The sequence below is a fragment of the Stegostoma tigrinum genome, chromosome 18 (assembly GCF_030684315.1).
Source record: "Stegostoma tigrinum isolate sSteTig4 chromosome 18, sSteTig4.hap1, whole genome shotgun sequence".
NCBI lineage: Eukaryota > Metazoa > Chordata > Chondrichthyes > Orectolobiformes > Stegostomatidae > Stegostoma > Stegostoma tigrinum.
This window is the reverse complement of record NC_081371.1, coordinates 62,803,055-62,817,364: the sequence shown is the minus strand read 5'-3', so window position 1 is coordinate 62,817,364 and position 14,310 is coordinate 62,803,055. Positions and strand designations below refer to the sequence as shown.

Here is a 14,310-nt window from a genome sequence, read left to right as displayed (position 1 = left end):
CTACGGACTACGAAAAATTCACAAATCAGGAGCCCCCCTCAGACCCATAGTGTCGCTACCTGGAACACCAACCTACAGATTAGCCAAGGAACTACACCAAAGACTAAAACACCTCGTAGAAGTCTCATGCCACTCCATTCGCTCCACCCAAGAATTCCTGAACACCATCAAAGACACGAAGATAGAAGAGGATGAAATAATGGTCTCCTTTGACGTAACAGCCCTGTTCACATCCACCAACATCAACCTGGCCAAAGAAACACTGACTACACTATTAGAAGAACCGACGACACATACACCAGACCCCACCAACCTCATCAGCAAGGACAACATCATCAAGCTAGTGGACGTATGCCTCATCACCCACTTCACTTTCAATAACAAAACCTACAGACAAACCAACGGAACACCCATGGGATCTCTGATATCAGGGTTCTTAGCAGAGGCAGTAATGCAGAGACTCGAACAAACAGCTCTGCCAATCAACTAACCCAAACTTTAGGTCCGCTACGTGGATGACACCTTTGTCATCACTAAACAAAACAAATGAGAGGAAACCTTCAAGACCATCAATAATACCCTTTACTGGCATAACATTCACAAAAGAGGAGGAAAACAACAACAAACTGCCATTCCTAGATGTCGCAGTAGAGCGAACAGCCAATGGGGAACTTCAAACCAGCGTCTACAGGAAAACAACACATACGGACCAAATACTGAACTACAGGAGCAACCATCCCAACACCCACAAACGAAGCTGCATTAGAGCATTATTCCAGCAAGCCGCCACACACTGCAGCACAGAGGAACTACGCAGAGCAGAAGAAAATCACCTATACAGCGTATTCAAAAAGAACGGGTACCCTATGAACACAGTCCGCTGATTTGTCAGCAACAATCCCAAACAAACAGACAAACGGGCCCAGAACCATAACCACTCTCCCCTACATCAAAGACATTTCGGAAATGACTGCTAGACTACTTGGACCTCTTGGCATCATGGTAGCCCACAAACCCACCAACACACTAAAACAGCAGCTAATGAACTTAAAAGACCCGATACAGACAACAAGCAAAACGAATGTCATCTACAAAATACCTTGCAAGAACTGTGACAAACACTACATTGGACAAACTGGCAGAAAGCTAGCCACCAGGATACATGAACATCAACTAGCCACAAAACGACATGATCCACTATCACTCGTATCCTTACATACAGATGAGGAAGGACACCATTTTGATTGGGACAACACATCCATCCTAGGACAAGCCAAACAGAGATATGCATGAGAATTCCTAGAAGCATGGCATTCCAACCGGAACTCCATCAACAAACACATTGATTTGGAGCCAATCTACCATCCCCTGAGAAAAAGAACAGGAAATGACATCACCAACGCAGGAAATGATATCACCAACCCAAGGAAACCTAACCATATAAAGAGAAAGCGGGACATAACACCAGCGCTTCACCGGAGGCCCACTGATGATGTTACCTAGAATGGCGACGAAATGTCTGAAAACTAACCTTCCAGCTCAGCGAGCAAACTCACATCCAGAGGCTCAGCAAGTCTGTCAGTATCTGTAGAGAGAAGTCAAGGTTAATGCTTTGGTTTGAGTGACCCTTCCTCGGAACTGGAGGAAGAAGCTGTTCTTGAATCTGTTTGTGCAGATATTCAAGTTGTTAAATCTACTGCCTAACAGCTGAGGGTGGATGATTGTATTTACAGATTGGGGAAGGTCATTGACTGTAATAATTTTTCTGCCATGCATCTTGTAGATAGTACATACTGCTGCTACTGACCATCAGTGGTGGAGGGAGTGGGTGCTTGTGGATGTGGTGCCAGTCAAGCAGGGCCGGCTTTGTCCTGAATGGTTGAGATGGCTTTGTGACTGTTGTTGGGGCTTCACCTATCCAGGCAAGCAGGGAGAATTCCATCACACTCCTGACTTGTACCTTTGTAGATGGTGGACAGGCTATTTGGAGAGTCAGGACGGGAGGTACTCACCACAGTATTCCTAGCCTCTGACCTGCTCTTGTAGCTATTGCATTTGTGCTGAATTCAGTTGGGTTTCTGATCAATGATAACTCTCAGGATGTTGATAATGGAAAATTCAGTGATGATAACACCATTGAATGTCAAGGGGCAGTGATTAGATTGTCTACTGTTGGTGATGGTCGTTGCCTGGCATTTGTGTGGCGCAAACGTTACTTGCCACTTGTATTGTTGAGATGTTGTTGCATTTGGACAAGGACTGCTTCAGTGTCTGAAGAATCGCGAATGGCACTGAACATTGTGCAATCATCAGCTGACATCTCCACTTCTAGCCTTATCATGGAGTGAAGGTCATTGATGAAGCAGTCGTCCTGCTAAAAACTACTTCTTGGCCTCCTAACTGTACGGCTTTTTGATAGAAATGTTTTAGTTTGGGTCCTGTCTCTGTACTTGCAAACTTTGATGTTGCTGCTCACAGACAACTATTTCAAATCTTTAAGCATAGAAAAAGCACATCATCTTTTCAAGGGACCACACAATACTTCTCTTCCCCACACACACAACCCTCCCCCACCACCGCCCCAATCATTTTACAGAAACACTAAATTCTAACTTCCTACCTCCCGCTCAACAAGCATATGGACGTACATGGAATAGTGTAGGTTAGATGGGCTTGAGATCAGTATGACAGGTTGGCACAACACCGAGGGCCAAAGGGGCTGTACTGTGCTGTAATGTTCTATGTTCCAAGTACTCTATCCAACTTCGCAAGGTGATTGCTGAGCAGGTTCTGCTTGACAGCCCTGTTGATGACGCCGTCCATCACTTTACTGATGATTGAGTAGTCTGATGGGATGATAATTTCCTGGGCTGGATTTGTGCTGCTTTTTGTGTACAGGAAAAGCTGGGCAACCTTCCACATTGTTGGGTGGAAGTAATGGAACAGCTTGACTAAGGGAGTGGCAAATTTTCGATTACAAGTCTTTTCGCCTTTTGCTGGAATGTTGTCAGGGCCCATAGCCTTTGCGGTATCCAGTGCATCCAATCGTCTCTTGATATCACGTGGAGTGAATTGAAATGGCCAAAGACTTGTATCTGTGATGTGGGAACTACTGGAGGGGGCCGAGATAGATCATCCTTTTGGACTGCTGTGAATGCCTCAACCTTATCTTCTGCACTGATGTGGTACTCTTCCATCATTGAGGATGGGGAGCTGCCTCCTCCAGTGAACTGCTAATTATCCATCACCATTCATGACTGGATGTGGCAGGGGACTACAGAGCTTAGATCTGATCCATTGGTTGTGGGATCGCTTAGCTCTATCTATCGTTTGCAGGTTTTGCTGTTTGACAATGAGTAGTCCTGCTTGGTGACTCCACCGGGTTGATACTTCATCTTCAGGCATGCCTGGTGCTGCTCCTGGCATGCTCACCTGCACTCTCATTGAACCAGGGTTGATTCCCTGGCTTGACGGTAATGGTGGAGTGGGGGATGTGCCGAGCCATGAGGTTACAGATTGTGCTGGAAGACAATTCTGCTGCTGTTGATGGTCCACAGCGCCTCATGGATGCCCAGTCTTGAGTTTCTAGAACGGTTGGAAGTTTGTCCCGTTTAGCATAGTGATAGTGCCAGACAACATGATGGATGATTTCCTCATTGTGAGGGCATGTCTTTGTCTCCTCAAGGACTGCACAGTGGTCACTGTTAATGATGCTGTTTTGTCATGTTGGTGAATGTGCTACCCGTTATGCAAAAAGTAAGGTTAAACAAAGCAATGAGTAGTGTTGAGTGGCTGAAAAATGTTGGTCCTCGTGCATCTCAGTTCTTTCTTTCAGGAGTGTTATGGCATCTTTAGCATCTGATGATGCTCATGTTTGTTCTGATTAACTGCTTCTCAGAAAATTTACTTTATTAGTGTTTGAAACTTTTAATCTTTCTGCACAAGAAGTTGACTTGACTGTCAATTTACTTTTCTTGCAGAAATCCTATTACAGGATGTCTGTAGTTATTTCCCTTGAAATAATATTTGGTTAGAAATTTCCACAGCTTCCCTCCTGAAGTTGTGATATTGGGAGCATGGTGTTGCTAAACATATGTAAGCAATTTCAAAGTAATTTTACCAAAACTAAAATGTGTAATCTATTCCTAATAAAGTTATAGCAGTGCATTTTGAAAATCTCCAGTGTAATCAGTCGTCATGGTTTTATCAATGGGAAATCATGCTTTACTTATTTATTAGAGTTCTTTGAGGGCCTAACTTACAACAAAGGGCATTTGGGTTTCCAGAAGACAATTGACAAGGTGTTAATCACAGATTCCGGAAGAGCAAATTACTCATGGTGCAGGAGGTGACATATGAATGTTGGTAGAGGATTGAAACAAAAATAGGAAATGGTGAAGAGACTCAAAGTCTGGCAGGATTTGCAAAGAGAGAAACTGATATGACTTCTTCAGAACTGGAAGTGGTAGAAGATTGGTTACCTGACTGAAACAGAGAGTCGGCATAAATAGGTCATTGTGAGTGAGCAAGATACAGCAACTGGAGTCCTTGGGTCAGGCAGCCTTTGTCAATAACCTGGATGAGGGGATGGAATGTACTGTTTCCAGATTGGCTGCTGACTCAAGATAGGTAGGAAATTAAATTGTGAAGAGGACGTATGAAGTCTGCAAAGGGCTATAGATAGGTTCAGTGAGTGGACAAAAAGTTGGCAGATGGAATTTGACGTGGCAAAGTGTGAACTTGTCCACTTCATTTGGAAGTATATTTAAATGAAAAACGTTGCAGATCTCTGAGTGCGAGAGGATCTGGTGTCCTAACACATGAATCACAAACACAATTTACTCCAAGTGTTTAGGAAGACTAAAGGAAAGTTGTTATTTATGGCAAAGGGAATGGAATATAAAAGGAGGTAAGTTCTCTGAAAGTTTATACAGGGCATTGGTGAGGGGCTGGTTTGAGATACTGTGTATTCTTTTGGTCACTTGTTTTCTAACAGTGCGTGTTGATGGGATGTGGTTATTGGTAGCCAGAGCGGTATTAATTTCCAAACCCTGATTGCCCTTGAGAATAGTGAGCTGCCTTCTTCAACCACTCATGTCCATGGATGAAGGTGGTGTAGGTGTATCTCACTTCGGAATAGTGGGGTTGCAAATTATGTTCCTCAATTTTGACCCAGTGACAACAGATGAACACTCATTTCAAATCAGGATGATGTGTGGCTTTGAGCTGCACTCATCCAGGCAGTTGGAGAGAAGTTCTTCACATTCCTAACTTGTGCCTTGTGGATTGTCAACAAATGTTGAGGAGTCAGGAGGTGAGTTCCTTGCTATAGAATTCGCAATCTCTGACCTGTCATTGTGGTTGATAAAATGTGAGGCTGGATGAACACAGCAGGCCAAGCAGCATCTCAGGAGCACAAAAGCTGACATTTCGGGCCTAGACCCTTCATCAGAGAGGGGGATGGGGAGAGGGAGCTGGAAGAAATAGGGAGAGAGGGGGAGGCGGACCGAAGATGGAGAGTAAAGAAGATAGGTGGAGAGAGTATAGGTGGGGAGGTAGGGAGGGGATAGGTCAGTCCAGGGAAAGGTTTCCCTGGACTGACCTATCCCCTCCCTACCTCCCCACCTATACTCTCTCCACCTATCTTCTTTACTCTCCATCTTCGGTCCGCCTCCCCCTCTCTCCCTATTTCTTCCAGCTCCCTCTCCCCATCCCCCTCTCTGATGAAGGGTCTAGGCCCGAAACGTCAGCTTTTGTGCTCCTGAGATGCTGCTTGGCCTGCTGTGTTCATCCAGCCTCACATTTTATTATCTTGGAATTCTCCAGCATCTGCAGTTCCCATTATCTCTGTCATTGTGGTTGGTTCTGTTCAGTTTCTGGTAATCCCTGGGATGCAGGTAGTGGGGATTCAGCAATTGTTATGCTCAGGTTAAGGTGTTGAAATAGGACCTGGAGCGTTTCATTCCTTTTATCTTTCCTAGGTAATTTTAACTTTTATTTCCTAGCTACTGCTTTTAACTGGTTGTGTGCAATTTCATTAATCAGATTTCATTACTTTAGAAATGTTTTTCCATCAAAATTTGCTATTGTTGTAGTGTTATATGAGAAGGCTTCACTGTTGTTCTTAACTGTGTTTTATAAGTAATGTGAGTAACTGAAGCTTTTGTGCTCCTGAGATGCTGCTTGGCCTGCTGTGTTCATCCAGCCTCACATTTTGTTGTCTTGAATTTTTCTTGTTGACTTCTAATTGACTTGCTTCAATCCAATTCAGGGTCATTTTAAAAGTTTGGATTCTGGTCAAATTTTCATATTTGTTTATTTTTCTTTTGGTTTTGCCCCTCATCAATGGATAATACCAGACATGGGCTCTTAATTGTGTCATGAGCTGAGAGAAGACTGTAAAATATTGCCCGTTTTAGCAGAACAGATCTTGATGTTGTTCTTTGCCTCGAGCTGGCTGGAAGCTGATGACTCATCTCCAAGTCCTTTTTGTCACCTTTAGTTGGTATTTCCATGCACTGCAGAAAGTACAGAAGCTTCTGGAAATATGATCGTATTCGACTTTGACTGTTGTGCGAGTCCAGCAACCTAGACCAGTTTTAAAAGGAACAGAAGTTGACACATTTAAATACAGAATAGAAAATAGTTTCCTTTGGGAATTCATACCCTTTGTCCAAGACAAAAGTCATGGATGAAGCAGCTGAGATGGTTATGTCGAGGATTCTACCCTGGAGAAATTTTTTTTGAGAAAGGAAGTACTTATTTACATGACAGGTAATTCAGAGAATGTTCACTTGACTGATTACTAGGTCAGAGGTTTAACTTAAAAAAGGAATTTGACTGGCTAAACAGATAACCATTTGAGTTGAGAAGATTGAGAAGCGATCTTATTGAAACATATCAGATCCTGAAGGTGCCTGATAGAATAGGTGCATTTAGAGTGTTTCCTTTGTGGAAGAATCTGGAACAAACAAATGAACAAATGGAAAAAGTACAGGAACAGATCCTTCAGCCCTCCACGTCTGTGCTAACCATCATGCGCTAATTAATCTAAAAAAGAATTGTCATTTTTCGATCCATATCCCTCGATTCCCTCCCTGTTTGTGTACCCATCTAAGTGCCTCTTAAATGTCTTCAATGTGACTGCTTCCATGACCTCTTCTGGTTGAGCATTCCAAGCTGCTTCTAACTCTCTGCATGAAAAACCTCTCTCACACATCTCCCTTAAACTTTCCCCTCTCTGACCTTGAAGCTATGCCCCCTTGTGTTTGAAACTTCAACTCTGGGAAAAAGCCTGTGACTTTCCACCCTATCTATGCCTCTCAATCTTGTAGACCTCTTATCAGGTCTCTTCTCAGCCGCTGTCTTCCCAGTGAAAACAATCCTAGTCTTTTTAACCATTCCTCATAGCCAGTGCCCTGGAGACCGGGCAACATCCTGGTGATCCTTCTCTCTACTCTCTCTCCAAAGCTTCTATATCCTTCTGATAGTGTGGTGATCAAAGCTGCACATAATACTCCAAATGAGGCGTAACAAATGTTTTATATAGCTGCATCATGTTGTACCAACTCTTGTACTCCATGCCCCAGGCGCTGAAGGCAAGCATGCCATGTGCCTTCTTAATCACCTTGGCTACCTGTGTTGGCACTTTCAGTGAGCCTTGGACCTGCACGCCCAGATCCATCTGAATGTTAGTATTCCTAAGAGTTCTGCCATTAACAATATAATTCGCACCTAAATTTGATCCTACAAAATGCATCATCTCGCATTTGTCTGGAATAAACTCCATCTGCCTTTTCTGTGCCCAGTTTGCCAATCTATCTATATCCTGTTGTAATTCTTCATAAACGTTACAACTATCAGCAACTCTACCAATCTTTGTGCCATCAGCAAACTTGCTTGTTAGACCACCCACATTTTCCTGCAGATCATTTGTGTGTACTACAAGCAACAATGGACATAAGATGGAGCCCTGTGCAATATCACTAGTTACCAGTCTCCATTCTGAAAAACATCCTTCCACTACTACCCTCTCTTCTATGACCAAGTCAGTTGTCTATCCATCTGGCCGACCAGCCCACCCCGAATCCCTTGTGGTTTTAGTTTTTGTACCAACCTGCCATGTGGGACTTTATCAAATGCCTGACTGAAGTCCACAGAAACGACATCCACAGCCCTTTCCTCATTAATTACCCTTGATACCATTTCAAAGAATTCAGTCAGGTAGGTGAGACATGACCTTCCCTGGACACAACCATGCTGCCTGGCACTAACTTGTCCAATTTCCTCCAAATGTGCATATATCTTGTCCTTCAATATCTTCTCCAAGAGTTGATGCCCTGCCTCAAAAAGCCCCCTGGGACACAACTAACCTGGCTGTATGGGATTCCCAGTCAATAAGAGGAATGTTGAAGTCACCCACCACAACTACCCTGCTCTTTTCACACTTTTCCAGTATCGGACTATATATCTGCTCCTTTGTCTCCCATGGGCTGTTGGAAGGTCGATAGAAAACCCCCAACTTTGTGAACTCACTCTTCTTATTCCTGAGCTCCATCCATAATCCCTCTCTGAAAGATCACTCCAATGTGTCCTCCCTCAACACAGCTGTGATGTGATCCCTAATCAGCAGTGCAACCCCCCCCCCCCCCCCCACCCCTGTCTTTTCCCTTTCTGTCCCATCTAAAACAGCGATGTCAAGGAATGTTAAGCTGCCAGTCCTGTCCATTCTTAAACCATACCTCTGTAATGGCAATAGCATCATAATTCCATGCAGTAATCCATGCTGTTAGTTCATCTGATTTACCTGCTCTCCTTGCATTGAAGTAAATGCATTCCAGTCCTCCTGTCCTGTGAGCCTCACATCTTCCTTGTGCCTGCTCTTGCTCTGTGCTATACATTTCTTTGTCATACTTTTCTCCCAAGTCCCTGCACTTAGTGGCCTAGTGATCCCGTTCCACAGTTGAATGTCACTCCTTATCATTGATATGTTGGCATATATCAAATTGAAATGTCTAATTTTATCAGAAATGTGAAAATTCATGTGTGTCAATGTTTTTCTAGTCCTACCTGATTGATTGATTGATTTTGTTGTCAAGTGTACTGAAATACAATGGAAATTTTTGTTTCTGAGCAGTATAGGCGGACCACAGCAAGCAAAGGATGAACAGATCAAAAAGACCTAGAGGCATACAGAATACACTGCAGTTTAGATTATTTGCGGCGAGAGTCCATTCATCAATCTAATAACAGCTGGAAAGTAGCTGTTCCTGGACCTGTTGGCATATGTGTTCAGGCTTCTGTATCTTCTGCCTGACATGACCAGGATGCGATGGGTCTTTGTTGATGTTGGCTGCCTTTCCACAGGACCCTCCTTCAGGAAGGTTGGTTTCTGTAATGGCCTGGGCTGTGCACACCACCTTCTGTAGTTTCTTACGGTCCTGGGCAGAGCAGTTGCCGTACCAGGCCATTATGCAGTGTGCTTTCAATGGTGCATCTGTAGAAGTTGGTGAGGGATCTTACGGACATGCCAAATTTCCTGAGCTGCCCGAGGAAGAAGAGGTGTAGTTGTGCCTTCTTAACTGTCGCATTTATGTGGGAAGCCCATGTCAGGTTGTCAGTTATCGTCACTCCAAGCAACTTGATGCTCTTTGCCCTGTCAACCTCAGTTCTCTTGATGTAGATGGGAGCATGTTCTCAACCCTCCTTTCTGAAGTCAATGATCAGTTCTTTAGTTTTGCCAATGTTGAGAGAGAGGTTGTTTTCATTGCACTATGTCACTTTCTATCTCCCTTCTGAAATTTGACTTTGACCTTGACATGTTAATGGTGTTGTTCATATTTCAGATACTACATCTCAAAGGGTGCGATTGTAGATCAGCTTGGTGGAGACCTTAATTCCACACCTCTTCACTGGGCAACAAGGTAGGCATGCACTTGGTTTTAAATCCCTTTTGCCACTAAATTGCATTACAGATTCCTTCCTGCGGTTGGGGGGGGGGGGAATGGAATGTACTTGGAGTATGTCCTGGAATGCACAAAATTGTATAACACATTACAAGCTAGCACCAATTTTGCTTTGATATTTCAAGTTGCTGAAAAATTTAATACACAATGTTTTGTGGAGACGCAAAGCTTCTTGTGGAATGATGAATAATATGTAGGAGACATATGGGACATGTAGCCTAACTGGTCTGTGAGTGTTTGTACTGAATGTCAAACTATTGGAGATTCTTCTATCCCTTTATTCCTCTTGTGTTTATCTAGTTTCCTGTTAGATACCTCTGTGCTATTCACTGTAACTCCTCCTTGTGGCTGTGACATCCGCATTTTAATCACTTTTTTTTCTTTATTCACGGGATGAAAGCATCACTGGCCAGGCAGCATTTATTGTCCGTCCCTAATTGTCCAGAAAGCAGTTCAGAGTCAACCACATTGCTGTGGGTCTGGAGTCACATGTAGGCCAGATCAGGTAAGGATGGCAGTTTCCTTCCCGAAAGGACATTAGTGAACCAGATGGGTTTTTCGACAATCAGCGATGGATTCACGATCATCTTTAGATTCTTAATTCCAGTTATTTATAGAATTCAAATTCCAACATCTGCCGTGGCAGACGATGGTAGATGAGGCTCATACCATTTCATCATTGCATTTATGCCATCTTTTCAGTGACAAGTATGGACTTGGGAGCCCCTAATTTATGAAAACAGGCCGGCAAGAAGTTCCTTTTTTTTTAACGAGAGGAGGTCAGAGCAAATTTTGAAGATTTCAGGTAATTGTAACAAATTCAGACAATGATTTGCAGTTTAACAAAGGTTAAATGTGACAACAACTGGACAGGAGAGCATACAAATGGTTTCTGTTGCAGCCATGATCTTTTGTCTTCAGACATCTCATCTTCTGCGCCTTGTCTTTGGTCTTGCCTTCTTGTTTCTAGATTTCAGATCTCTCAGTCATAAGAAACAAACTCAGTGTTTCTTTGAAACATATTTGGAACTGAACCTGTTCAGAGAAGTCATGACACCTCTGGAGCAGGTGGGACTTGAACCTAGGTCTCCTAGCTCGGAGGAAGGGACATAGTCACAGCACATGAAGAGCCCCCTTTTATCCTGGTCCTTATCTATTGACCGCTCCCTTTTCCCAACATTTTCAACCCCATGGTAAGTGTTTATGCCTTGACCAAGCATGTATGTTTCATGTGAGCTTCACATGATTACATAATATTCTTCCTATCCATCTGTGTTCAAATGTGTTTTCTCCATGGCATTTTTCCACGGTACTCTCTGATTAAGAAGCGTGTTTGGTAAATTCTAGAGTTTGTTTCTGTTTTCTGGTTAGTTACCGTTTCTTACATAAGGCATAACTATGGTGGAGATTTTTGTGTCCTATAAAGCCTCCTGTAACATATTTGGATTTCCATACAGGCATTCAATAATGTACGGCACATAAGGTTACTTGATAAGATGAGTCGGTGGCATTGGGGATAGTATTTGAGCATGGTCAGAAGATTGACTAACTCATAGAAGGCAAAGAGTTGTGGCGATAAAAAGCAGACATTTTCAGGATGGCAGCCTTTAACTACTGGAGTGCCACTGGTGTCATTGCTGGGCTACAGTCGTTTTCAAGGTATATGAAAGCCTGGACGAAGACAGTGATGTGCTAGAGCCAACTTGGCGGATGACATAAGAGGTGGAAAGGCAAGCAATGAGAATGAAAGAATCTGCAGTGCGTTACAACGCAGAGACAGACAGCTGAACCAAATCAGTCTTTCTTTCTACCTTTGTATTTGCAACACACTAAAATTTAACCTTGAAAGACCATCAAAATTGATGCCAATAATTGCTAATCATACTGAGGAGCATAAGCTATTTAAACAGAATTAGCTCATCCCACGTATTGAGTTATCTCTGCCATTCGATTGTGGCTGATATATTTCTCAACCCCATACTGCAGCCTTCTCGCTGGAACCCTTGATCCCCGTACCAGTCAAAAACTGATTTACCTCTGTAGTAAACTCGCTCACTAACTTGACCTCCACTCTCTTGTGTGACAGTGAGTTCCACAGAGTCACTATACTCTTTTTTTTTAAAATTCATTCACGGAATGGTGTCAGTGGCTCAGTCAGCATTATTACCCAGAAGACAGTTAAGAGTCAACCACATTGCTAGGGATCTGGAGTCACATTTAGGCCAGAACAAGTAAAGATGGCAGTTTCCTTCCCTAAAGGACATTAGTGAAGCTGTTGGTTTTTCTGATAATTGGCAATGGATTTGCGGTCACCATTAGACTCCTAATTCCAGATTTTTACTGAATTCAGTTTATGCGATCTGCTGATTTGAACTCAGGCCTCCAGAATATAGATAAGCTGCAGAGCTGGGCTGAGAGGTGGCAAATGGAGTTTAATGCAGACAAGTGTGAGGTGATGCACTTTGGTAGGAGTAACCGGAAGGCAAAGTACAGGGCTAATGGTAAGATTCTTAGCAGTGTAGATGAGCAGAGAGATCTCGATGTCCATGTACACAGATCCTTGAAAGTTGCCACCCAGGTTGACACGGCTGTTAAGAAGGCATACAGTGTTTTAGCTTTTATTAATAGAGGGATCGAGTTGCGGAACCAAGAGGTTATGGTGAAGCTGTACAAAACTCTGGTGCGGCCGCACTTGGAGTATTGTGTACAGTTCTGGTCACCGTATTATAAGAAAGATGTGGAAGCTTTGGAAAGGGTGCAGAGGAGATTTACTAGGATGTTGCCTGGTATGGAGGGAAGGTCTTACGAGGAAAGGCTGAGGGACTTGAGGCTGTTTTCATTAGAGAGAAGAAGGTTGAGAGGTGACTTAATTGAAAGATATAAAATAATCAGAGGGTTAGATAGGGTGGATAGGGAGAGCCTTTTTCCTAGGATGGTGACGGCGAGCACGAGGGGGCATAGCTTTAATTTGAGGGCTGAATGATATAGGACAGATGTCAGAGGTAGTTTCTTTACTCAGAGAGTAGTAAGGGAATGGAACGCTTTGCCTGCAACGGTAGTAGATTTGCCAACTTTAGGTACATTTAAGTCGTCATTGGACAAGCATATGGACATACATGGAAGAGTGTAGGTTAGATGGGCTTGAGATCAGTATGACAGGTCGGCACAACATCGAGGGCCGAAGGGCCTGTACTGTGCTGTTATGTTCTATGAATATTAGTGATAATAGGAAGTGCAGATGCTGGAGAATCCAAGATAACAAAGTGTGGAGCTGGATGAACACAGCTGGCCAAGCAGCATCTCAGGAGCACAAAAGCTGACGTTTTGGGCCTAGACCCTTCATCAGAGATGCAATATGGGTCTCTGATGAAGGGTCTAGGCCTGAAATGTCGGCTTTTGTGCTCCTGAGATGCTGCTTGGCCTGCTGTGTTCATCCAGCTCCACACTTTGTTACGTCCAGAATATTACCTGGGTCTCTGGACTAAGTGTCCTGTGATAATACCACAAGGCCATTGCCTCTGGTTGAGGAAATTCCTCCTCATCTCAGTTCTAAAGGGTTATTCCCTTTATTCAGAGATTGTGCCCTCAGTTCCTTGTTTCTCCTGCTTGTGGAAACGTCATCTCCACTCCATCAGGTGTATACCGAGAGACCTCAATCACTCCTCATATGACAAGCCCTTCATCCACAAATTCATTATTGCAAACCTCCTCTGGATCCCCTCCAACTTCAACAATCCTTCATGAAATAGAGTCCAAAACTGCTCACAATATTCCAAATATGAAGTGACCAGAATCATATACAGTCTCAGCAGTACATCTCTGCTGTTATATTCTAACCTTTTCAAAATGAATGCTAACTACCAGCTGAACCTGCATGTTAAACTTGAGAGTTCTGAACTAGGACTGCCAAATTCCTTTGTGCTTCAGATTTCTGAAGCCTTTCCCTGTTTAGAAGGTACACCACGCATCTATTCTTCTTACTAAGGTGCATGACCCCACACTTTCCCGTATTGCATTCCTTCGGCCATTTCTTTGCTCCCATTCTCCCAGCCTGTCCAAGACCTTCTGCAGCCTCCCCGCTTGGTCAACATTAACTGCCTCTCCACCTATCATTATGTCTTCTGTAAACTTAGCAATAATGCGCTCAGTTGCTTCAACCAGATTGTTAATGTATAGTGTGAATCGTTCTGGTCCCAACATGGATCCTTGCAAAACTCCACTAGTCAGTACCTGCCATCCTGAAGAAGACCCCAATATCCCCACACTCTGCTGTCTACCAGTCAGTCAATTCTATCTGTGCCAGTACCTTGCTGCTAACACTATGGGCTCTTATTTTATTTAGCAG

The 14,310-nt window shown here is 43.5% G+C and overlaps 1 protein-coding gene across 1 annotated transcript in view; it reads left to right on the top strand.

Annotated features, from left to right (window-relative positions):
• Positions 1 to 14,310, top strand: part of zdhhc17 (zinc finger DHHC-type palmitoyltransferase 17) — a 134,397-nt gene that overhangs the window by 70,271 nt on the left and 49,816 nt on the right. The window contains exon 4 of the mRNA XM_059652606.1: positions 9,846 to 9,923. Within this exon, the coding sequence (XP_059508589.1) occupies positions 9,846 to 9,923 (78 nt within the window). The remainder of the gene's footprint in view (positions 1 to 9,845; positions 9,924 to 14,310) is intronic.